This window comes from Pristiophorus japonicus, chromosome 4 (genome assembly GCF_044704955.1).
Source record: "Pristiophorus japonicus isolate sPriJap1 chromosome 4, sPriJap1.hap1, whole genome shotgun sequence".
NCBI classification, from domain to species: Eukaryota; Metazoa; Chordata; class Chondrichthyes; family Pristiophoridae; genus Pristiophorus; species Pristiophorus japonicus.
This window is the reverse complement of record NC_091980.1, coordinates 26,621,707-26,646,648: the sequence shown is the minus strand read 5'-3', so window position 1 is coordinate 26,646,648 and position 24,942 is coordinate 26,621,707. Positions and strand designations below refer to the sequence as shown.

The 24,942-nt window shown below is 45.7% G+C and overlaps 1 protein-coding gene and 1 pseudogene across 1 annotated transcript in view; one reads left to right on the top strand and one right to left on the bottom strand.

The window, feature by feature from the left end:
• Positions 1–24,942, bottom strand: part of LOC139262434 (obscurin-like) — a 145,838-nt gene that overhangs the window by 88,654 nt on the left and 32,242 nt on the right. Inside the window, exons 5-6 of the mRNA XM_070877624.1 lie at positions 5,891–6,232; positions 5,543–5,812 (exon numbers count right to left, since the gene is read on the bottom strand). Coding sequence (XP_070733725.1) covers positions 5,543–5,812; positions 5,891–6,232 — 612 coding nt within the window. The remainder of the gene's footprint in view (positions 1–5,542; positions 5,813–5,890; positions 6,233–24,942) is intronic.
• On the top strand, positions 20,851–20,969 carry LOC139263552 (5S ribosomal RNA; annotated as a pseudogene).

Sequence of the window (24,942 nt, the reverse complement as noted above, 5' to 3'; positions counted from 1 at the left end):
AATGTGATGTCTGGGATGATTTTGATAGCGGTGGTGCTTTTGTTGTGCATATGCTGTGTGTAGCGCTGGAATCACCTTGTGACCCGAGCACCCGCTTCTCCTCTAATAACCTCATTTGTGCTTTGCAGCTCAGCCAGCAGCGCGGCTCCAGGCAAGACCACAGAGGCCAGAAGGTGGGGGTGCGGGGCTGGACTTGCCAGACGACCCTACATCTGGTGCTGAGGAGCTCCGATTCTCGCCCGTCAATCCGCTGGGTCTGCTCTCTACGGGTGAGAGCGCGGACTTTGAGGAACCTGCATCGTCACGCTCCAGAAGCCATTCTACCCCAAGGCCATCTAGTGCTCCTCCGGTCATTCCCGCCTCCATTCTGGAGGTACCGGCCCCAAGCACCTCGCCTCAGGGCGCCCCATTTGTCCCCAGGGCAGCGCTGACCCAGCGGAGATTTCGTGGACGCGGCAGGTCTGGTCCACGAGCACCACATGAGAGCGGAGAGATAGTACAGTTGTCCAGGAGGACTGTAGACATTGGTGAGCAGATCCTCGATGCATTGGGGGGCATATCCCGACAGCTGGCCACCATGGCTTGAGTACGTTCCGCGGATAGTGAAGGCCCTGGAAGCGATAGCCAGGAACACTGCTGGCACAGGCCTCCCAGTGGTCCCGGAGCGCGGCACTCCACCCCTAGGTTCCGCACCACCACTGCAAATGACAGATGAGAGGCAGGACCAAGATTATGCTTCTGGATCCGAGAATGTTCCCCCCTCAGCACCCCCTGCTCCCGTACCCATCCAATCACCGCCTCTGCTTTCATCCCCCCCTGAATGAGGCACCGCCTGAGGAGCTCTTCGGCAAGGCAGCGTGGACCAAGGAGGGGAAGGGGTAGAGGTGAGGAGAAGAAGGGGAGGGGGGAAGGAAAGAGTGGTGCATGTCCACAGATAGCTGTGTTATATCTTTATATGGATGTATGCAACTTGTTGTAATGTATGGGGGGAGGGGGCTACCCTCCTGCTTTACATTAGTATTCTGTGTTGCTGGACATGTTGACCATTTAATTGATGTCAATGTTCAAAAAAGTGGGGTGCAGGCGTGGGTGGGGTATTTTTGGCCGTGACACTTATGATTTCAGACCAATGTTGGTAAAAAAATTTTTTATTCAACATAACCTTGTTGCGCATTGTCTCAGATAGCTGGACCATTACACACCGGTGATTCCTTAACATGGAAGTGTTAAATAAAACTTAACTTCAATCAACTTATACTTTAACTGGCACCAAGTTGATGAGCACCATTGATGTCTGAGCTGCACGTTCTTTCAGACAAATCATTCAGTTATCAGCTCCTGACTAAAGAGTGTTGCAGCTATGTAGCTAACACGGGCCCTTTCCTGTGGTCTGGAGGAGGGCGTGGGCATAATTGCATAGCCAGCCTGATTGACTGGCCCTAGGTCAGCATCCAGCCCCTCATCCTCCTCTTCCTCTCTCTCCTGAGGTAGAGTATCAGTTCCTTCTGTCAATTCTTGGCCCCTCCTGATAGTTCGGTTGTGCAGCATGGAGCATACGGCCACAAATTTAGCTACATGCTCAGGGTTGTATTGTAGCTCCCCTCCTAAGTGCTCCAGGCATCTAAAGCTCTGCTTAAGAATTATTTTTTTCTGGACCACATTGTGTGTGTTTCTGTGGCTCTGGTTGTATCGCTTCTCGGCCTTGGTGTGGGTGTCATGCAGGCGGGTCATCAGCCAGGTGGCTAGGCCATATTGGTTATCACGAAGCATCCAGCATTGTCCTTGTGGCTGACTTTTAAAGATGGCAGAGACAGCGCTGTCACGCAGGATGTGTGCTTCATCGAAGCTGCCTGGACATTTGGCATTCACTGCCATTATGATCTGGTTGTGGTTGACAACTAGTTGGATCTTCACGGAGTGAAAGTCCTTTTCTGTTGTGAAAAAGCTCTGGGTCCTGAGAAGGTGCCTGCATGGCGATGTGAGTGCGCTGTATTGCTCCCTGCACCCTGGGGAACTTAGCAATGCGGTAGAATGCTCCAGCCCTGTCAGTCTGAGCCTCCGTGGTCATGGGGAAGCTGATATACTCCATCCTACGCGCGTACATGGCCTCTGTGATCTGTCTAATGCAGCGATGAGTGGGATGGTGAGACAGAGGGCAAATCTCGACTGCGGAAGGCCGAAAGGAACCGGACGCATAGAAAGACAGTGACGCAGTGACCTTGACCTCGACCGACACTGATGTCCTGATGGCAGGCTGCATATGTGGCCTGATGAGCTCACATATTTCATTGATCACCACCTTATGGAAGCGCAGTCTCCGAAGGCTGGTGTGCTCGGACACTTCAAGGTAAGACCTCATCTCCCTGTAAGTGCGGGGTGTGTATGGTCTGGACCTCCTGCTCCTTCTGGCACCTCTTAAATTGGGCACATAATGATGTGCATCAGACATTAAGCCATTTGCACTCTGCAGCATCTGTGTATTAATCGATGCAGACTGAGAAATGGCTGGCCCCAGTGCAAGGAAAGTATAATAGCGATTGATCAGAAGCAATAACTTCCTCACTAAAATACACCTACAGTAAACCCCCAATAGTCCAGAGTTTGAAAATATGTCTGTTGAGATGGTCACTTCACCTGAGAAGAACTCCAGAGTCAATCCAAACTCACTAAAGTTGAAGCAGCCTTTTGAATGAAGCGACCTGCGATTTAAAAAATGGCGCCCACACCATTGTGATTCGTTCAGAACATTCCAATTTTTCTGAGCGGTGTTTTGGGCGAGCGATATTGTGAGCGATATGTGTGCAAGGTGATGAAAGTGACGGTGGGCGATCTCCTGGGCGTTAGTTTCGGAAAATGTGATCTTTACAACAAAAAAAAGTTTGCGGTCGGTATTACTGAATCTCGGCGTTAATTACGTGTGGATATTCTGGGCGTTCATTTCGCCCATTCTGATGATTCCACCCAAAAAATGTGGGTGGGCGATATTAATTTTTCCTGGCGTTATGCACATGGGGAAAGTAACGCTCGGTGATAAGTGTCCGAAAAATGGGCATCAGTTTCCATTTTGTGACTAAATGGGCGCTATCTGGGCATTATACATCATTTCAGCAGTACAATTGACGTTAAGTGGGTGTTATGCATGAAAAAAAAGTGTAAAATCTAGCCCATAGTCTCAGAATAAGGGGCTGCCCATTTAAAATAGATGAGGAGGAATTTCTTCTCTCAGAAGGTTGGAAAGCTATGAAATTCTCTATCCCAGAGAGCTGTGGAGGCTGGATCTTTGAATATATTTTAGGTGGAGATAGACAGATTTTTGAGTGATAAAGGAATAAAGGGTTATGGGGAGCGTGCAGGGAAGTGGAGCTGAGTCCATGATCAGATCAGCCTTGATCTTATTAAATGGCGGAGCAGGCTCGAGGGGCCAGGTGGCCTACTCCTGCTCTTATGTCTTATGTTCTTATGTTCTTATGAGATATTAGGACAGGTGATCAAGAGCTTAGGCATAGAGGTAGGTTTTAAGGAGTATCTCAAAGGAGCAGAAAGAGATAGAGAGGTGGAGAGGTTTTGGGAGGGAATTCCAGAGTTTAAGGCCAAGGCAGCTGAAGGTATGGCTGACAATGTTGGAGTGATTAAGATCAGGCATGCACAAGAGGCCAGAATTGGAGGAGAGCAGAGATTTTAGAGGGTTACAACAAGCAATGATTTTTGAGTAGATCGATTGAATATTCAAAAAATGGTTTTGGAGAAGGTTTTTAAAGCAGCACAGAGAAAGAAGAGGTAGAGAGATTCTGTGGTATTTTCAGACAGTGTCTGAAGGCTCTCCCACCCCTGGTAGTGATGGGTTTGAAGGATGTTGTGGAGAGGGAGAGCTGGGTGTCCTCAACCTACATATGGCAGTGACCCTGTGCATAATGTCACCAAGGAGCAGCATGTAGATAAAGAAGAGGAAGGAAAAATATATTTGGAAACAAGCAGCTGCCTTTTTCAACCTCTTCCACAGGTATCTAGTCTGTTCATGTAACCAGGGCAGAGAAAATTTAGGTGAACCTTCTTATCTCCACATGGAGGGGAACACTTTCTGGACAATTTCATAGCATCGCTCTATGGCCAAATATCCCGAACAATGCAAATTCTCTTCCTCCACCACATACCACCACTTCAGACCTCTCTTCCCACAGCCTATATTGTGATCTTTGTTAAGAAATGCAAAGAGTTCATGGACATATTTGTCTTAAATCAAGGCAGCCTCTGCCTCCTCTGCTCCATCATCTTCCCTATTTTACACACTGCTTAGTGATCCTAGGAGTAAATGAGGAAGGCATTTGCTGAACTCCCAAGGGTTGCTAAGATAAGCGAGCTCACACTTTGCCTCCTTTAACAATGCAGGCTATCAATACTTCACTGCAAGCTTGGCGGAGCGTCAAGGTGGGAAATGCACCGCTCTCTGACAACTGTTCACCCAGTTTCCAAATGTGCAGAAACACTGTAAAATCCAGCACACTGCTAACATAAGATATCTGCATACTGTGTGTTCACAGACTCACATAAGGTTGAAGCTAACCTTGGCTCTAGGGTGACATTGTCTCCGCTTTTCCCAATTCCAGCATATATCTCTTCTATATCTGTTTACAGAAGACTGCACAAGTGAACAGATTTGTACCTGAGGGGGACCTTCCAACCAGTGCTCACTGACTCCGAGAGTAAACTCAGCAATTCCATACTCCCAGTGTAATTATTTTTGACAGCAAAATGGGGAAGAAGCTGTTTCGTTTTCATATCCACTCTAAAGTTAATCCCCAAAAATCCCTAAGAACATTTTTCCCCTTCCCACTTTGTGCCGGTGGAGTTCCCAATTTAGCTAATTTACATATATTATAACGAGGGCCAGTGAGTCTACTGCCTCGAGATTTCTGCTTTTGCACTCACAATGCACTTGGCCTAAGTTAGAATGAATTTTTGATTCTTATTTATTTAATTTTGATTTAAGTTCGACAGCACCTCCCAAACCCGCAACCTCTACCACCTAGAAGTACAAGGTCAGCAGGTGCTTGGAAATGTCACCACCTCCAAGTTCCCCTCCAAGTCACACACCATTCTGACTTGGAAATCTATCGGTGGAGACAGACAGAGAAGAAGAGTTTCTCTGAGCCTGAAGAGTGGAGACTTTCAATTGCATTGTTTGCAGCTGGGAATTATTTTTTGCCGTGATTTTCTGGGTATTCTGTCTCAGCATTCCGATTGATTCTGGGTCACAAAACAAAACAAAACGGCTTCTGTAGCACTTTGTTGTCACAAGAAAATGGTTTCAGTGTCTCAGTGAATTTACCAAGTGCGTAGTTGAGACACACAGACCAGGAAAGTTCCAAGCTCGATCCCAGGCTGTGCTGAGTTATCTCAGGGTAGATTTCCTGAGGCTCTGCATCACTGTAGAGCCTCACACACAGGATATAAAGGAGGGGTTACTCCCGGCAACAAGAACAATAAGTGACAAGAATTTTCTATCGCGCTTATAAGATTAAAAAGCAAACCCTGAGTCACTTACCACTGGGCTCCAGATAGTACGGGACTAAAATCTGGGGCCGGTTTTGATAAAACAAAGCACATATCCAGTTCCCTCTGCCTCTGTCAGCTTTCTGAATAATCAGTCTCAGTGATTTCTCTTCCCCATTCTGTCCATTCAATGTTTTTTCTCCAACAGTTTTGCCATCACTACTGATCCAAACAAGTCTCATTGATTCAGTGACATCAGAGACAGAGCAGGTCAGGGTAACGTTGTCTCCCTCAGTCACTGCATCATATGGTTCAGCTGTGACTGTGGAAACAAGAAAATCATTTAGATTTTAAACACGGACTTTATCATTGAAAACAATGGCAACATTCTGACTCCTACCTTTAACTGTGATTAGTTTAATGGTCACATATGTACTTGATTCCAGATAACATGTGTAAACTCCTGCATCGTCAAACAGTACAGGGACAATCCTCACACTGAACTTATCGCCATTAAAATATCCCACTGTAGGCACCAGTCGACTCGCAAAGTAGGTCCTGTTTACATCAATAGGCTGGGATTTCGATGCAGTTGCTATGTTTTTCTCCTGATTTTGTAGATGATGTGAGCTCCAGGTCCATGCAGCAGCATTGTAAGTAGTAGAAACAGCAGAGCAAATCAGGTCGAGTTCACTGTGATCTGTGCCTGACCGATAAAGTGTGTAACTTTTTTGATATAAATCTGCGATAGAGAGACAGAGAATGAAGTGTTAGAATTAAACAGTTCCTCAGGTCGAAAGAAAAGCCAGAATAATTATTGGCCACAATTATATAAAATATTTTGACTTTTGATTATCATAATAGCCACGCCTCTAGTCAAGCTGTTCCAGTACAGCTACAACACTGGCATCTACCCAACAATGTGGATAACTGCCCCAGGTATGTCCTATCCACAAATAGCAGGACAAATCCAATTAACCGATTACCCCCTCAATCATCAGCAAAGTGATAGAAGGAGTCGTTGACAGTGCTATCAAGCGGCACTTACTCACCAATAACCTGCTCATGATATTCAGTTTTGCTTTCGGCCACTCGGCTCCAGACCTCATTATAGCCTTTGAATTCCAGAGGTGAGGTGAGAGTGACTGCCCTTGACATCAAGGCAGCATTTGACTGAGTGTAGCATCAAGACGCCCCAGTTAAATTGAAGTCAATGGGAATCAGGGGGAAAACTCTCTACTGGCTGGTGTCATAACTAGCACAAAGTAGATAGTTGTAGTTTTTGGAGGTCAATCATCTCAACACTACACCATTGCTGTACGAGTTCCTCAGGGCAGTGTCCTCAGCCCATCATCATCAGTTGCTTTGTCATTGAACTTCCCTCCATCATAAGGTCAGAAGTAGAGATGTTCGCTGATGATTGCAGTATTCAGTTCCATCTGCAACTTCTCAGATAAGGAAGCAGTCCATGCCCACTTGCAGCAAGACCTGGACAACCTTCAGGCTTGGGTTGATAAGTGGCAAGTAACATTCGCGCCAGAAATGTACCAAGCAATGACTATCTCTAACAAGTGAGAGTCTAACCACTGCCTCTTGACATTCAATGGCGTTACCATTACCGAATCCCACACCATCAATAAACTGGGTTCACCATTGACCAGAAACTAAATGGACAGCCACATAAATATGGTGGCTGCAAGAGCAGGTCAGAGGCTGGGAATTCTGCGGCGAGTATCTCACCTCCTGATTCCCAAAGCCTTTCCACCAAATATAAGGCACAAGATAAGGGGCATGATGGAATACTTTCCATTGCCTGGATGTTTGCAGATCCAACAACACTCAAGAAACTCAATACTATCCAGGACAAAGCAGTCTACTTGATTAGCACCCCATCTTAAACATTCACCCCTTCCACTGCCGGTGCACTGTGGCTGCACTGTGTACCATCTACAAGATGCACTGCAGCAACTCGCCAATGCTTCTTCGAAAGCACCTCCCAAATGACGCGACTTCTACCACCTACAAGTATAGCAGGTGCATGTGAACACCACCAGCTATATTTTCCCTTCCAAGTTACACACCATCCTGACTTGAAAATATATCACCATTCCATCATCGTCGTTGGATCCAAATCTGGGAACTCCATCCCTAACTGCACTGTGGGAGTACCTTCACCACACGGACTGCAGCAGTTAAAGAAAGCGGCTCACCACCACCTTCTAAAGGGCAATTAGGGATGGACAATAAATGCTGGCCTTCATTTGATCAAGTTCCTCAGGGCAGTGTCCTAGGCCAAACCATCTTCAGCTGCTTCATCAATGAGCTTCCCTCCATCATAAGGTCAGAAGTGGGGATGTTCGCTGATGATTGCACAGTGTTCAGTTCCATCCGCAACTCCTCAGTTAATGAAGCAGTCTGTGCCCATATGCAGCAAGACCTGGACACTATTCAGGCTTAGGCTGATAAGTGGCAAATAACATTCACACTACACAAGTGACAGACAATGACTATCTCCAACAAGAGAGAGTCTAACCACCTTCCCTTGGCATTCAATGACATTCCCACCATCGAATCCCCCACCAGCAACATCTTGGGGGTCACTATGACCAGAACCTGGACACCACCTTAAACATTCACTCCCTCCCCCTCCGGTGCACCGTGACTGCAGTGTGTATCATCTACAAGATGCTTTGCTGCAACTCACCAAGGTTTCCTCGACAGCACCTCCCAAACTAGCGACCACAACTGCCGAGAAGGGCAAGGGCAGCAGGTGAACACCACTATCACAATGTTCCCCTCCAAGACATACAACATCCTGACTGAAAATATATATGACTGTTCCTTCATTGTCACTGGGTCAAAATCCTGGAACTCCCTCCAAGACACACACATCCTGACAGCACTACACAGACTGCGGCATCTCAATAAGCTGCCCCACCACCACCTTTTCAAGGACAACTAGGGATGGGCAACAAATGCTGGTCTTGCCAGCAATGCCTACATCCATGGAATTAATTTTTAAAATGATATTGTCAAAATTATAAATGTTTAAAAATTGTACCACTTAGGTGTATTCATTTCACAAATGATAACAGGAATTTATAAACACGAAACCTTTTTAATTTTTAATATGATGAGATTTTTGAGCCATGGCAGACACCATCACAGACCCAACATTCTGAGGCTGGGCCGGCAACATGGAGTCCTGCTGGTGGTGGCTGCGGGTTGCATAGAATTTTGCAATCTTCCAAATTTGGTTTCCTTCAGACAAATGCAATCCTCATTTACCTGGAATAATTATTCAAAGAAGGTGCCGTGCAGAATTTTATAAATTTTGGCAAATTTCTGACTCACTGCTCACCTCCACCTTATAAAATGGGCACAAGTCTGCTCCATGGGACTGGTCCACATTAACATCATCCTTAAAGCAAGGTCGCTGTTTGAGTTGGTGGCAGTTGAGTGGTTCATTCACAGTGAACATCTGTCTCCTTCTGTATTGAACATTCTGCACAGACTTTATACCTGTGCCTTTTCTATTGTTTCTTTGTTAGTTCCTTTCTTTCTCCCGAGATTTCTTTCAAAATTTCTGCTAAAGCCTTCAAATTTTCTCAGCAAGACTAACCCAGAGTCATTTTAATTGCTGCTGCAATACAACTTGGCAGTTGACAAGATTGGAAAATTGGAAAATATTTCCTTATTGTCCAGGGAGCAATCATGATGCTTTTTACAAAACATGGGGGCAATTTGGCTTTGTGCGATAGTGTAAACGTGATATCTTCTTTATGACATCACAAACACACACATGCACAAGATGGCTCTGCAGGAACTTGTCAGGTAACCTTGTCACATGATGCTTTTATTGAATTTACATGATTATTTGCATTACCACAGTGGTCCACTAAGTGGAGCTCTATTACACTTCTCCCTCCTTAATGAAGAAGTAATCATAACAAAATAATCATGTACATAATTTGCATGATTAAAGAAAACAATAGATATAGACTTATTTTGCCATATTTACAAATCAAACTTAATCACTTGTTTTCTGTTTCGAAGAGGATACTTCGCTCTCGAACAGAACTTTCAAAACTTGATGTCAAACTTAGACTCATTCTAGGCTGAGCCTGAAGAAAGTTTTTCACCAAGGGCAACCCTTGATCTACATTTTGATTCTCTATAACACCACACTGTTTATCTACCTGACTCTGACTCAGACATAAATTGTGACTTTGTCTTGGATTTGTTTCTAGTACTTCTTGTTTTGTGTGCAACACCTTGTAACCAGCATTCCACCGCCACCAGAGGGTGCATCTGTTGGAGTTCCAAGGTATCCCAGCCTCCCTTGGGAGCAGTGCATATCAGCAGGCCTCCCATGCTGTGCCAGCACTCTGGAGTCAGAATAAAGAGACTAAGGGTCACACTTATTCAATTCTACAGTACTCAGTCACATTGCTTTATTTGAGACATAACAACTGGCGATGAGCAATAGATAACGAACCATCATGCGAAAATGCAGAGAACTGTTGGTATGCTGGAGAAATTCTCAGAAGGTGATGATTGGGAAGCCTTTGTGGAGCGACTCGACCAATACTTCATGGCCAACGAGCTGGAAGGGAATGAGAACGCTGCCAAATGAAGGTCGATCCTCCTCACCGTCTGCAGGACAACAACCTATGGCCTCATGAAGAATCTTCTTGATCCGGTGAAACCAACAACCAAATCGTATGAAGAACTGTGTACGCTGGTCCGGGAGCACCTAAATCCGAAGGAAACCATTCTGATGGCAATGTATCGATTTTATACGTTTCAATTGTCTGAAGAGCTACGCCGCTGAACCAAGGCACCTTGCAGGACATTGCGAATTCAGTGGATTCCTGGAGTAACTGCTAAGAGACTTTTTTGTGCTTGGCATTGGCCATAAGGTTATCCTTCACAAACTATTGACTGTTGAACCTGAGCAAAGCCATAACGAAATTGATGGGATTGAAGGCCGATAAATCCCCAGGGCCTGATGGACTGCATCCCAGAGTACTTAAGGAGGTGGCCTTGGAAATAGCGGATGCATTGACAGTCATTTTCCAACATTCCATTGACTCTGGATCAGTTCCTATCGAGTGGAGGGTAGCCAATGTTACCCCACTTTTTAAAAAAGAAGGGAGAGAGAAAGCAGGGAATTATAGACCGGTCAGCCTGACCTCAGTAGTGGGTAAAATGATGGAATCAATTATTAAGGATGTCATAGCAGCGCATTTGGAAAATGGTGACATGATAGGTCCAAGTCAGCATGGATTTGTGAAAGGGAAATTATGCTTGACAAATCTTCTGGAATTTTTTGAGGATGTTTCCAGTAAAGTAGACAAAGGAGAACCAGTTGATGTGGTATATTTGGACTTTCAGAAGGCTTTCGACAAGGTCCCACACAGGAGATTAATGTGCAAAGTTATAGCACATGGGATTGGGGGTAGTGTGCTGACGTGGATTGAGAACTGGTTGTCAGACAGGAAGCAAAGAGTAGGAGTAAATGGGTACTTTTCAGAATGGCAGGCAGTGACTAGTGGGGTACCGCAGGTTCTGTGCTGGGGCCCCAGCTGTTTACATTGTGCATTAATGATTTAGACGAGGGGATTAAATGTAGTATCTCCAAATTTGCGGATGACACTAAGTTGGGTGGCAGTGTGAGCTGCGAGGAGGATGCTATGAGGTTGCAGAGTGACTTGGATAGGTTAGGTGAGTGGGCAAATGCGTGGCAGATGAAGTATAATGTGGATAAATGTGAGGTTATCCACTTTGGTGGTAAAAACAGAGAGACAGACTATTATCTGAATGGTGACAGATTAGGAAAAGGGGAGGTGTAACGAGACCTGGGTGTCATGGTACATCAGTCACTGAAGGTTGGCATGCAGGTACAGCAGGCGGTTAAGAAAGCAAATGGCATGTTGGCCTTCATAGCGAGGGGATTTGAGTACAGGGGCAGGGAGGTGTTGCTACAGTTGTACAGGGCCTTGGTGAGGCCACACCTGGAGTATTGTGTACAGTTTTGGTCTCCTAACTTGAGGAAGGACATTCTTGCTATTGAGGGAGTGCAGCGAAGATTCACCAGACTGATTCCCGGGATGGTGGGACTGACCTATCAAGAAAGACTGGATCAACTGGGCTTGTATTCACTGGAGTTCAGAAGAGTGAGAGGGGGCCTCATAGAAACGTTTAAAATTCTGACGGGTTTGGACAGGTTGGATGCAGGAAGAATGTTCCCAATGTTGGGGAAGTCCAGAACCAGGGGTCACAGTCTAAGGATAAGGGGTAAGCCATTTAGGACCGAGATGAGGAGAAACTTCTTCACCCAGAGAGTGGTGAACCTGTGGAATTCTCTACCACAGAAAGTAGTTGAGGCCAATTCACTAAATATATTCAAAAGGGAGTTAGATAAGTCCTTACTACTCGGGGGATCAAGGGGTATGGCGAGAAAGCAGGAAGGGGGTACTGAAGTTTCATCTTCAGCCATGAACTCATTGAATGGCGGTGCAGGCTAGAAGGGCTGAATGGCCTGCTCCTGCACCTATTTTCTATGTTTCTATGTTTCTATGTTTCTATGAAAGCCCAGGCATTTATGTCCACCAGCGATAACACCAAACTAATTTGCAGCATAAAGATGCATCGGTAAGTACTGTACACAAAGTAACGTTGTTTTCAAGCAGGAATGCATATGGCAGAATGTACACGCCTACAGCTGCATGACCTCAGATGACTCAGAGTCCGGCATCAATTGTGAATGCGAGGCAATTAATTCCTTGTTGGCGCAGCGGAGGTGATCATTGAGCCCATCAATGCCGCTTCAAACACTATGCCTGCAAAGGCTGTGGAACAATGGGACACCTCCAGTGAATGTGCAGAAGAGCTACAAACCCTGCAAACCATGACATTGCAGAGGAAGACCGATCCATTGCGGATCAAACTGAACTAGATACTCAAACCAAGGAGGCAGAAGCGTACGGGGTACACACCTTCACCACGGAATGTCCACCGATCATGTTAAAAGTTGAACTGAACGGAATTTCAGTATCCATGGAATTGAACACGGGTACGAGTCAGTCCATTATGAGCAAAAAGGCCTTCGACAGGCTGTGGTGCAATAAGGCACACAAGCCCAAGCTGAGCCCCATTCACACCAAGCTGAGAACTTACACTAAAGAGCTGATCCCTGTAATTGGCAGTGCAGCAGTAAAAGTCTCCTATGATGGAGCAGTGCTAGAACTAGAGACTCGAACCGAGGAAACAGAAGTGTATGGGGTACATACCTTCACCACGAAATGTCCACTGATCATGTTAAAAGTTGAACGAAATGGAAGTCCAGTATCCATGGAATTGGACACAGGTGCAAGTCAGTCTATCATGAGCAAAAAGGCCTTCAAGAGGCTGTGGTGCAACAAGGCACAAAGGCCCAAGCTGAGCCCTATTCAGACCAAGCTGAGAACTTACACTAAAGAGCTGATCCCTGTAATTGGCAGTGCAGCAGTAAAAGTCTCCTATGATGGAGCGGTGCATGAATTACCACTATGGATTGTATCAGGAGATGCCCCACACGGTTCGGCAGAAGCTGGCTGGGAAAAATCTGCTGGAACTGGGACAACATCCGAGCACTTTCATCTGTCAACGATGCCTCGTGCCCAGGTTTTGAGCAAGTTCCCGTCGTTGTTTCAGCCAGGCATCGGAAATTTCTCTGGGGCGAAGGTGCAGATCCACTTCGTTCCCGATACACGACCCATCCACCACAAGGCATGTATGATGCGAGAGAAAGTGAAGATTGAGCAGGACAGGCTGCAACGAGAGGGCATCATCGCATCGGTTGAGTTCAATTAATGGGCCAGTCTGATTGTTCTGGTTCTCAAGGGCGATGGCATGGTCAGAATTTATGGGGACTATAAAGTTATGATTAAAGTTTTTTCGCTGCAGGACCAGTACCCGCTACCCAAGGCAGACGACCTATTTGCGACGCTGGCTGGAGGGAAGACGTTCACAAAGTTGGACCTGACCTTGGCCTCCATGACACAGGAGCTGGCGGAATCTTCGAAAGGCCTCACCTGCATCAACACGCACAAAGGTCTGTTCATCTTCAATAGATGCCCGTTTGGGATTCGATCGGCCGCGGCTATTTTTCAAAGGAACATGGAGAGTTTGCTAAAGTTGGTTCCATGCACCAGGACGACATATTGATCACAGGTCGGGACACCATCGATCACTTGCAGAACCTGGAAGAGGTTCTAAGTCGGCTAGATTGTGTGGGACTCAGGTTGAAACGCTCATAGCGTTTTTTCCTGGTGCCAGAGGTCGAGTTCTTCGGGAGAAGAATCGCGGCAGATGGCATCAGACCCACCGACGCCAAGACGGAGGCCATCAAGAACGCGCCGAGACCACAGAATATGACGGAGCTGCGGTCGTTCCTGGGACTCCTCAATTATACTTGGTAATTTCCTACCCGGGTTAAGCACCTTGCTCGAACCTCTACATGTGTTGCTACGCAAGGGAGATGACTGGGTATGGGGGAAATCACAAGAGACTGCTTTTGAGAAAGCCATAAATCTGTTATGTTCCAACAAACTGCTTGTTCTATGTAACCCATGCAAACGCTAGCTTGCGATGCTTCTTCGTACGGGGGCGGGTGTGCGTTACAACAAGCAAATGAATCGGAAACATTGCAACCGGTCGCTTATGCATTCAGGAGTTTGTCCAAGGCCGAAAGGGCCGACAGCATGATTGAAAAAGAAGCTCTGGCATGCGTTTATGGGGTGAAAAATTGCACCAGTATCTGTTTGGGCTTAAGTTCAACTGACCATAAGCCGCTCATATCGCTATTCTCAGAGAGCAAAGGTATTAATACCAATGCCTCTGCTCGCATCCAAAGATGGGCACTCACGCTGTATGCATATAACCATGTAATTCGCCACAGTCCAGGCACAAAGAACTGTGCTGATGCTCTCAGTTGGCTACCATTGCCCACCACCGGGGTGGAAATGGCACAGCCTGCAGACTTGCTCTTGGTGATAGATGCATTGAAAATGAAAAGTCACCTGTTACGGCCTGCCAGATCAGGACTTGGACCAGGCAGGATCCTTTACTGTCACTTGTAAAAAACTGTGTCCTCCATGGGAGCTGGTTCAGCATCCCAGCGGAGATGCATGAAGAGATCGAGCCGTTTCAGCGGCGCAAAAGCGAAATGTCCATACAGGCGGACTGTCTTTTGTGGGGTAATCGCATGGTTTTGCCCAAGAAAGGCAGGGAAACGTTCATACACGACCTACACAGTACCTACCTAGGCATAATAATTATGAAAGCTATAGCCAGATCCCATGTGTGGCATCGACTCAGATTTGGAGTCTTGCATGTGCCAATGCAACACTTGCTCTCAAATGAGCAATGCACCCAGGGAGGCACCGCTAAGTTTGTGGTCATGGCCCTCCGCATCGTGGTCTAGGATCCACGTTGACTTCGCTGGCCTGTTTCTAGCAAAATGTTTTTGGTTGTTGTGGATGCTTATTCAAAATGGATTGAGTGTGTAATAATGTCTGTAAGCACGTCCACTGCCACCATCGAAAGCCTACGAGCCATGTTTGCCACCCCCGGCCTGCCTGATGTCCTTGTCAGTGACAATGGGCCGTGCTTCACCAGCACTGAATTCAAGGAATTTATGACCCACAATGGGGTCAAGCAAGTCACATCTGCCCCGTTCAAGCCCGCATCTAATGGCCAGGCAGAACGGGCAGTCCAAACCATCAATCAAAGCTTGAAACGCATGTTGGAAGGCTCCCTGCAGACCCGCCTGTTCCGAGTCCTGCTCAGCTACCACACAAGACCCCACCCGCTCACCGGGGATCCCCCTGCCGAACTGCTCATGAAACGGGCACTCAAAACAAGGCTCTCTCTAGTCCACCCTGATCTCCATGATCATGTCGAGGGCAGGCAGCATCAACAAAGCATGTACCATGATCGCACAAATTTGTCATGTGATATTGAAGTCAATGACCCTGTATTTGTACTCAACTATGGACATGGTCCCAAATGGCTTGCTGGCACTGTAGTAGCCAAAGAAGGGAGTAGAGTGTTTGAGGTCAATTTGCAAATGGACTAACTTGCAGAAAGCATTTGGACCAAACCAAACTGTGAGTCACAGACAGCCACGAGCAACCTGAAGAGGACACCACCAACTTCGACCCTCCGATACACACACGAGTAGCAACCGACATCACAGTTGACCATGAAGCTGAACTCATCATTCCCAGCAGCCTAGCAAGGCCAGCTGCACAGCAGCCCAGCAACTTACCTGCACCTGTGTTTGTACCGAGATGATCGACTAGGGAGTGGAAAGCCCCGAATCGTCCTTTTCCATGACTGTAATGGTACTGATGGTGGTTTCTTGCTTACCGATTGACATGTTGTATACTGACTAACGATGTACTCTATGGGCTAGACTTTCCATTATTTTTGCATGCATACCGCCCACTTAACATCCATTTTAACACTGAAATGAGGTATAACGCCCATATAGCGCCCATTTAGCCACAAAAAGGAAACTAACAACCATTTCTCGATCACTTATTGCCAAGCATTACTTTTGGCATGAACTTAATGCGTATAAAAAATAATACCGCCTGCCCACTTTTTTTGGGTGGAAATATCAGAATGGGCGAAACCAACACCCATAATATCGCCCAGCGTTACTTTCGGTAGTAATTAACGCCGGGATTTAATAATACCGCCCGCCCACTTTTTTTTGTCGTAAAGATCATATTTGACTAAATTAACGCCCAGAAAATCGCCGAGCGTTACTTTCGGCACCTCGCACACATATTGCCGATAATATCGCTCGCCGGAAAAACTGCTGTGAAAAAGTTGTTCTCACCTGAACTAATCACAGTGGTATTAGAAAATGGACGCCATTTTCTAAATCACAGATTGCTTCATTTAAAACACTGCTTCAACTTCAGGGGAATTTGGATGTACTCTGGAGTTCTTTTAAGGTGATGTGAACATCTGAACAAACATCTTATATTGTGGACAACTGGAATTTACCTTAGGTGTCTTACTGGGGACATTTATTGTTTGTGAATAATCGGTGTAATAGTGATACTTATTGGAATGAGGCCTGTCATTTCTCCAGCCTGTCTTGATGAGTACACATATGCTGCAGACTAGAGATGGCAGAAGATATATTCAACAGCATTATGTGCCCAATCTAAGACATGCCAGACTGATGAGGAGGACCAGACCTTATACTCCCCACACTTACAGGGAGAAGAGGTCTTACCTCAACTTGTCTGATAACAACTGCCTTAGGAGACTGCACTTCCACAAAGAGGTTATCAGTGAGATATGCCAACTCATCAGGAGAGATCTGCAGCCTGCCAGCACCATCAGGACCGCACTGTCCATTGAGGGGGTCACCGTGGCACTTTCGTTCTACGCATTGGGTTCATTTCAGGCCTCAGCTGGCGACATTTGCGCTATATCTCAGCATGACACATTGCTGCATTAGACAGGTCACTGAAGCCCTTTACGCACACAGCCTGGACTTTATTAGCTTCCCTATGACCAGGGAAGCTCAGACTGAGAGGGCTTTAGGATTCTACCAAATTGCTAGCTTCCCCAAGGTGTAGGGAGCAACTGACTGTGCGCACATCGCGCTGCGGACTGCTTTTCAGGATGCAGAGGTTTTTAGGAACCACAAGGGATTCCACTCCCTGAATGCAACTCGTTGACCACCAGCAAATAATTATGGCAGTGAATGCCAAATTTCTGAGCAGCATCCATGGTGCTTACATCCAGCGTGAGAGCGCTATATCTGACATGTTTACCAGTCAGCCACAAGGTCAATGCTGGATGTTTGGTGACAAAGGGTATGGCATCGCCATCTGGCTGATGACCCCCCTGCGTGACACCCACACCGAGGCTGAGAAGCGATACAATGAGAACCACAGAGCCATTCGCAATATCGTCGTGAAAACCATTGGAGCGCTTAAGCAGCGCTTTAGATGCCTGGACCAATCTTGAGGAGAGCTCCAATATCACCCTGAGCAGGTAGCTCAATTTGTGGTGGTATGCTCAATGCTGCACAACTTGGCTATCAGGAGGGGTCAAGAATTGCCAGAAGGGACTGATGGTCCACCTCAGGATAGAGAGAAAGAGGAGGACAAGGAGGTGGATGCTGACCTCGGGCCAGACAATCAGGCTGATGCTGAAACCATGTCCTCTCCCCCCTCTAGACTGTAGGAAAGGCCCCATGGTGGCTACATAGCTGCAAGACTCTTATGTCAGCTGCTCATAAATGAGCGCTTTGCTTGAAAGAACGTTGTTGTTATTTACAAAGCTGCAACACTACATCAATGGTGACAGTTAAAATTTAAGTTGATTCAAGTTAAATGTAATTATACCATTTCATGTTAAGGAATCACCAATGTGTAACGGTGCAGCTATCTGAGACAATGCACAAGAAGATTATGCTAAATAAACACATTGAATCCGACCATTTGCGTGAAATCATACTTATAACTGTAAAAAACATCCCACCCCACCCCACCTCCACCCCACAACAAATTTATCACATTTACATTATTCGAATGGTCACCATTTCCAGCAACACAGAACACAAATGCAAACCAGCAAGTTAGCTCCCTCGCCCCTTCCCCCGATACTCCCACCAAAACAGCACAAACAACATAAAAATATGCCCAAGACAACACCTGCGGACGTGCACCTCACTTTCCTTCCCACCCGCCCCCGCCCCCCGCTTCTCCTCCACACCTCTACCCCTTCCCCTTCCCCTCCTGACTCCAAGCCGCCTGGGCGAGGAGTTCCTCAGGTGCTGCTTCATTGGGGGGATGACGGCAGAACAGCTGCATTGACGGGAGAGGACGATCCCGAGGTGGCAATATCCTCCGGACCAGAAACAAGATCTTCCTCTTGCCTCTCATGTGTCATTGGCAATGAGGGTGCAGCACCTTGGGGTGCAATGCCGTGCTCCGGGACCACGGGGAGGCCTCTGCCATCAGTGTTCCTGGCTATCAGCTCCAGGGCCTCCGCCATCCGTGGCACATACTCCGTCATGGTAGCGGATATGCTGGCCAGCTGGAGGGGTATGCCCCCCATTGGACCTGCTGACTTATGTCAACACTCCTCCTGGACAAGTGTACCATGTCCCCGCTCAGATCTGCTGCTCGTGGAGCAGACCTGCCATGCCAAACCAACCTCCGCTTGGTTGGCGCCGTTTTGGAGACATCTGGGGTGCCCTGTGGCAAGGTGCTTGGGCCCGGTACCTCCACGGTGGATGTGGGAATGGCCGTAGGAGCACTAGATGTCATCAGTGTCGAATGGATTATGTAGGTTGGGGATACAGGCTCCTTGAAGTCGGCACTGTCATCTGTTGAGAAGGGACCCAGCAGATGCACAGGCGAGAATCGGTGCTCGCCAGCACCAGATGGAGGAGAATCCGGAGAGTCCGTCTCCGCGCCCCCATCTTCTGGGGTCAGCGTTCTTGCATGGGGCCGCGCAGCTGGCTGGGCTGCAAAACATAAATTTGGTTATTAGAGGAGAAGGGATTGCCAGGGTCACAAGGTGAGTCCAACACTATACACAGCATATGCACGACAAAAGCAACACCGCTATCAAGATCATCACAGACATCACATTTCATGACCATCACCAAATTCTGCATTGCAATGATTCTCATGAGGACATCATTATTTAGAGAAGAATTTTATGATTCATCTATCATATAATATTGGTCAGATATGAGTGGGTGTGGCATCTATTGACTTTATATCATGCAACGGTGTATACTTTACTCACATGGCATCAGATCAGGCTCTGCAGCATGGCCGATCGGGGGTGGCTCCCTACTAGTGCCAACACCCGCTCCTCAATGTCGGTGAGGTCGATGATGACTGGTGGCCCCCGACCCGTTTGCCTCTGCTCGGCCCTATTCCTCGAAAGCTTCTTCTGTAAAAGGTAACAACAGCATGACATGGCATGAGATCATTGTGTGAGATCATTGCTCGGTACAGTCACAGAGATTGATACAACACATAACCGACAGATATAACCATGATTATAATGAAAATTATCATTCTTTACTAAAGACGTACAACCTTCCCGGTAAAAGTGCAAGACATCACATATGATTTTAATCACTCATTACACTTACAATTAAAATTATATAATTATATAAATACATGTGAATAAATGTAATACTTACTCTGGCGGATCCGACAAGGTCGTTCTATCGCTTGCGGCACTTGTTGCCCTCATGCACCTCGTTGGTTGCCAACAAGACCACCTTGGCTATCTCAGCCCATATCTTTGGCTAGATCTTTGGGGTGGGCTTCCCATGCCCACCCTCGTTCAATTGACTCCAGCGTGACTCCACTTCCTGCATGACAGAGGCATTTGCCTCGTCTGAGAACCTCCTCGCTCTTTTTTGTCCTCTCAATTGTTCCTCTGCCAGCTCACTGCTTTCACCAGCGTCAGTCTCCACAGTGTGCTGGGTTGCCTCCTCCATCCCTTCCATGATAAATATTATTTTTTCCACAAAACTTCGGTGCCAACTACCTTCTTTGTGCTTAGTAGGCTTTTTGCTGCTGGCGAATCTCCCTCCTGCCTCCCACAGCAGCCAAACAAGCACACACCACACACACACACACACACACACACACACACACACGCTTTCAGTCCCTCTCTGCTCCCTCCATCTCAGTCTCCTCTTCTGCGCATGTAATGATGAGCCCTGACCTCCTGAAACACGGGAAACAAGCGTTGTCATGCCATTGCTTTGGTCGGCGACACTTTATGGCAGAAGGTCAAAAAACTTTAATGCTAACGCCCATTTCTGATTGCTCACGGTAATGCCTATTTTCAAAAGTGGAAAGTTAGTGTTTTGAAAATGGGCCATAATCCGGCGATCTCAAAACCCATTTTTACCACCTACACTGGAAATAACGCCCATTTTTGTGCGAACTGCTCAAAATGAAAAGTCTAGCCCCATATCTTTATATAGGGCTAGACCTGGCCACCATAAGTAACTGCATGTAAAACTCTTGGTCAAGCACATTCCCAGGTGCTGGTCATGAAGATATCCTAACAATTTGGACCTGAATTTATTTGGGATAACTACTCTTGCACCCCACATGATAGAATCTTTACCCACTGATAATTCTTTCCTACGAACAAAGTATGGATGAATATCTTCCTCTGATACCCGGTTTAGCCAGCCATTTGCTATGTAATCATACACCTTTGACATAACTGAGTCATGCTTGATTGCTCTACCAAGCTCTTCAGCTGTGACAGGCAGCTCATCAATGTATGAAAAATAGAGCCTATGGCCACACTAGTCTGAAAACACCTGATCTTGTCTGATCTCAGAAGCTAAACAGAATCAAGCCTGGTTAGTACTTGGATGGAATACTGCCTGGGAATGCCAGGTGCAGTTGGCTTTACCGTTGGTTAAATGGTGTAATAGTGAGCACTCTGGACTTTGAATCCTGCGATCTGAGTTCAAATCTTGGTAAAAGCTGCATTTGTATCCCCTCCCATTTTATAGGGGGTACTTGGAAAAAATTATGATTTTAGTGCCCAAAAAAAACAACAATAAAAAATCAAACAAAAAACCCAAAAAAATACACACAAAAAAGGGCCTCGAAAATGTTTGGAGTGTCCCCCAGATCGGGGGGCACGTGATTTAATTTATTATGGTTTTCTCCAAAAGAGTTGTATGAAAAATAGATGGGCCTTGTTAAGTGTTTGGAGAGTCCCCCAGATCGGGGGGCACGTGATTTAATTTATTATGGTTTTCTCCAAAAGAGTTGTATGAAAAATAGATGGGCCTTGTTAAGTGTTTGGGGAGTCCCCCAGATTGAGGGGCACTTGATTTAATGTTTATTTCTGTCACCTCTCAAAAGAGTTGTATGAAAACTAGAACACGTCTTTCCTATTGGGCGTAACTTGTGATGGGGATGGCAACTGGACATAGCATCAGCATTACCATCTGACTTAGGTACAACAACAATGGGTGTAACCCAATTACCTAGGTCTACTTTAGAGATAATATTCTCAGTTTCTAGTCTTTTGAGTTCTTGATCAACTTTCTGTTTGAGTGCCTATGGTACAGGACATGACTTACAGTAAATTGGTCTAGCATTCTTCTGTACTCTGACACTCGCCCAGAAACCTAGGATTGCACTGCCTGTTCCATGGAACATCTTTTGGATACTGTTTGATGACATCATCTTTTGATACAAATCTCGTTTCAACTCAAAAAATGTCATTCCAATTCAGCTTCAATGATCCCCACTCATTTCTACCTATTAAGGCAGGCTTGTCTCCTGCCACTAATAAGAGAGGTCAGCTCTGAAACTGATCCTTGCATTTCACTGTTACAGTGATATACCCTACCACAGGGATTTGCTCTCTTGAGTAGCCTTCCAACTCTATGTTCAACTTTTCCAGTGGAAAATCACTCAACTTGTTGAGATATAATGATTCCAGTACTGCACTCACGGATGCACCAGTGTTGATTTCCATGGGTATCCTGGATCCTGCAAGTCTACTTGGATGACGATACTTCATGAAACATTGTTAGGTACCGTTGTGCTCCTGATGACGTGTATCTCCAGAATCTCCTCATCCTGTTGCTTCTGTTCAATGCTACGTAGTCTCTAGTGATTTCTACTTATAGCATTGATCAGTGGTTTATTCTTCAGTTGGTACGCCTTCGCAAGGTACCCAGTTTTCTTGCAGAAGAAATTCTCTGCCTTCACATATGGACAATTTTGAGTGAGATATTGTCCCAGACACCGATAGCACAATTTCAATGCGCTGTTATCTTGGCCAGTTGCGGAGGCCTTGGGGTCCAACTGCCTTTTACTTCTAGCCTGAAGCCAATACACCTCGGTTGTCTGAAGACTGGAAATGGCGTGAAATTCTCCGGCATGTTGGTCAGCCATATCCATCGATATAACTGTCTTACGCTAAATCAAAAATCAATTTGGGGTTGTCAACAACTTTCTTCTGATTGCTTCATTTTTCATCCTAAAAACGAAGTGGTCATGCAATGCTTGGTCCTGAAAGTTTCCAAAATGACTGTGAACGGATGGCATTTTTAAAGCTATAATATACTCACTGATATCCTCGTCAATGAATTGATCTCATACTCCAAAATATTAACTTTCAGCAATTTCCCGGGGCTCAGGACTGTAGTGCTTAGAATCTCCTTCAGTGGTGTTCTCTTTGGCTTGACAGGAACAAACACATTTTTCAGGGTTTCGTACACCTCAGGGCCTGATAAAGTCAAGAAAATAGCCCGTTTTCTTTCTAACACCACCTGGCTATGGTTTTTATCATCAGGGACTTTGATGATACGATTCACGGTGAAAAACATTTCTAGCCACTCAAAATATGCTCCTGAAGTCTCTCGGTCATGATGGAACTCACCCAAGCACCCTATTATTCCCATAGGCGCGGCCTTCTGGACTCTGGCAATGTCAACAGTGCGCTTGAAATGTACCTTGGATTATTAGCTGTGCTGCAAAACAAAGAACATCTCAAAGTCTCTGTTGGTTGGCTGGAACATCCAGCAACAAAAATTTCAGGTAGGGAATTCAGAAATCCCATCCTACATCGCCGATGTGATATTTTCCTTATGACATCACAAACACACACATACACAAGATCGCTCGACAGGAACTTGTCAGGTGGCTTTGTCACATGATGCTTTTATTGTATTTTCATGAATAGTTGCATTACCAAAGTAGTCCACTAGGTGGACCAGTAGTTCGCTAGATGGAGCTCTATTATGTGATAGTGTAAAACAGCTGTGGAAGGGGGAAAAAGTACACTTGAGTAGGAAGCATAAGGGAATTAGGAGGCTCTGAGGAATCAGGAGTTCTTTTGTCCTTTATATGGATTGTAACCCTCTTATGTATGTAAAGCATGCTTATACACTCACTTACATTAGGCTAGTAAGAAGGGAATAGCTTGATGGGTAATCAACCATCTGAAATAGCCAAAATTGCATTGACCCTTAGCACAGAAAATAGAAGATGTACGGAGATGTAGGGACACAAATATTTGGGAACCTAAACTGTAAACAGAATCTGACAAACGAAAACTGTATCCCGAGTTCTGTCGGGAAGAGAAAAGGAAGCCAATATTTTTTAAATAGAGTTACTTCACACGTTATAGGGACTATGGCAAAGTTCAACATGATTGACATGTGATGAGAGATGGACAGGTGGGAAAGAACCACTCAGAGCTAGTCTGATAAGAGTCAACAAATCAATATTACTTCGCTGATAGCAGTAGACCAATCAATGATTTTGTAGGAGGGCAGCAACCCTCGAAAGTTGTATAAATTGTAATTGAAACCTCTTGTACTTGTACTTGCATTTGCTCGAAATAAACTAGTTGTACCGGCGGTTTCATTTGATGGTTTCCGTGGTCGTTATATGGGCGGGGATGTCGATTCCTTATATCAGGGAGTCCACCTTTAAGGAGAGAAGTCTTCTTTCTACCCCAACAAGCTGGTAGTGAATTGGAAGCACATTTTACATCTCACAAAGATGACTTACTATTGCACGAAGTCAAAATTACTCATCCACATTCTCTCCCACACTAAAACCTCCTACTTTGTCGACACACACACTGAAAACCTATCTTTTTGACCAAGCTTTCAGTCAGCTCTCTTTCTCACTAATACTGACATCCATTTCATTCTTCCTCAGTGAAGCATAGTTTTATTTCTTTCTTCAAGATGTTGTGATTGAAAACATTTTCTGTTTTTGTTTTATCTCTGGTACCATTATTTAAACAATGCTGCAATTCAGATTTTCTACCTTCTGATGTTGAACTGCTTCACTTACTTTGACAACTCTAGACAAGTAAAACAAATATTAGCTGCAGCCTTGTCCCTCTCCCCCACTTGCCTCTCGACAACTGGTGAAGTGGTTCCCCACTCAGTTACTTGTACAGAACCAGGCCACATTATAACCACCCACCCTCCCTCCACTCCCTATCTATTGATATCAGATGCTGACAATCACAGAGCAACATAACTGCCGGTACAATTCTTGTACTACCAATGATGTTCAAACAAAGTCAATCACAATTGTCCCCTCTGTGTGTGTATTGGAAAAGTACTAAGTACATATTCAAGGCTGGTCTTTAATGCTGCAGTGCCCTTGCAGTGAACCATATTTAGAAAAGAATTGTCGCAGTGAACCATATTTAGAAAAGAATTGTCTCTGTGTTTTGGTCACTGATGAGCTGTGTGAGAATGTTTCTATCCACCTTCAACCCTTTAGCTATTTATTGTCCGATTCATCAACACCTGGTTGTTGATATTTGCCCACTGTATTGCAATGTTACATTTACACCAATGTTCCACTCTGTAGTAAAATAATATGATGTCTC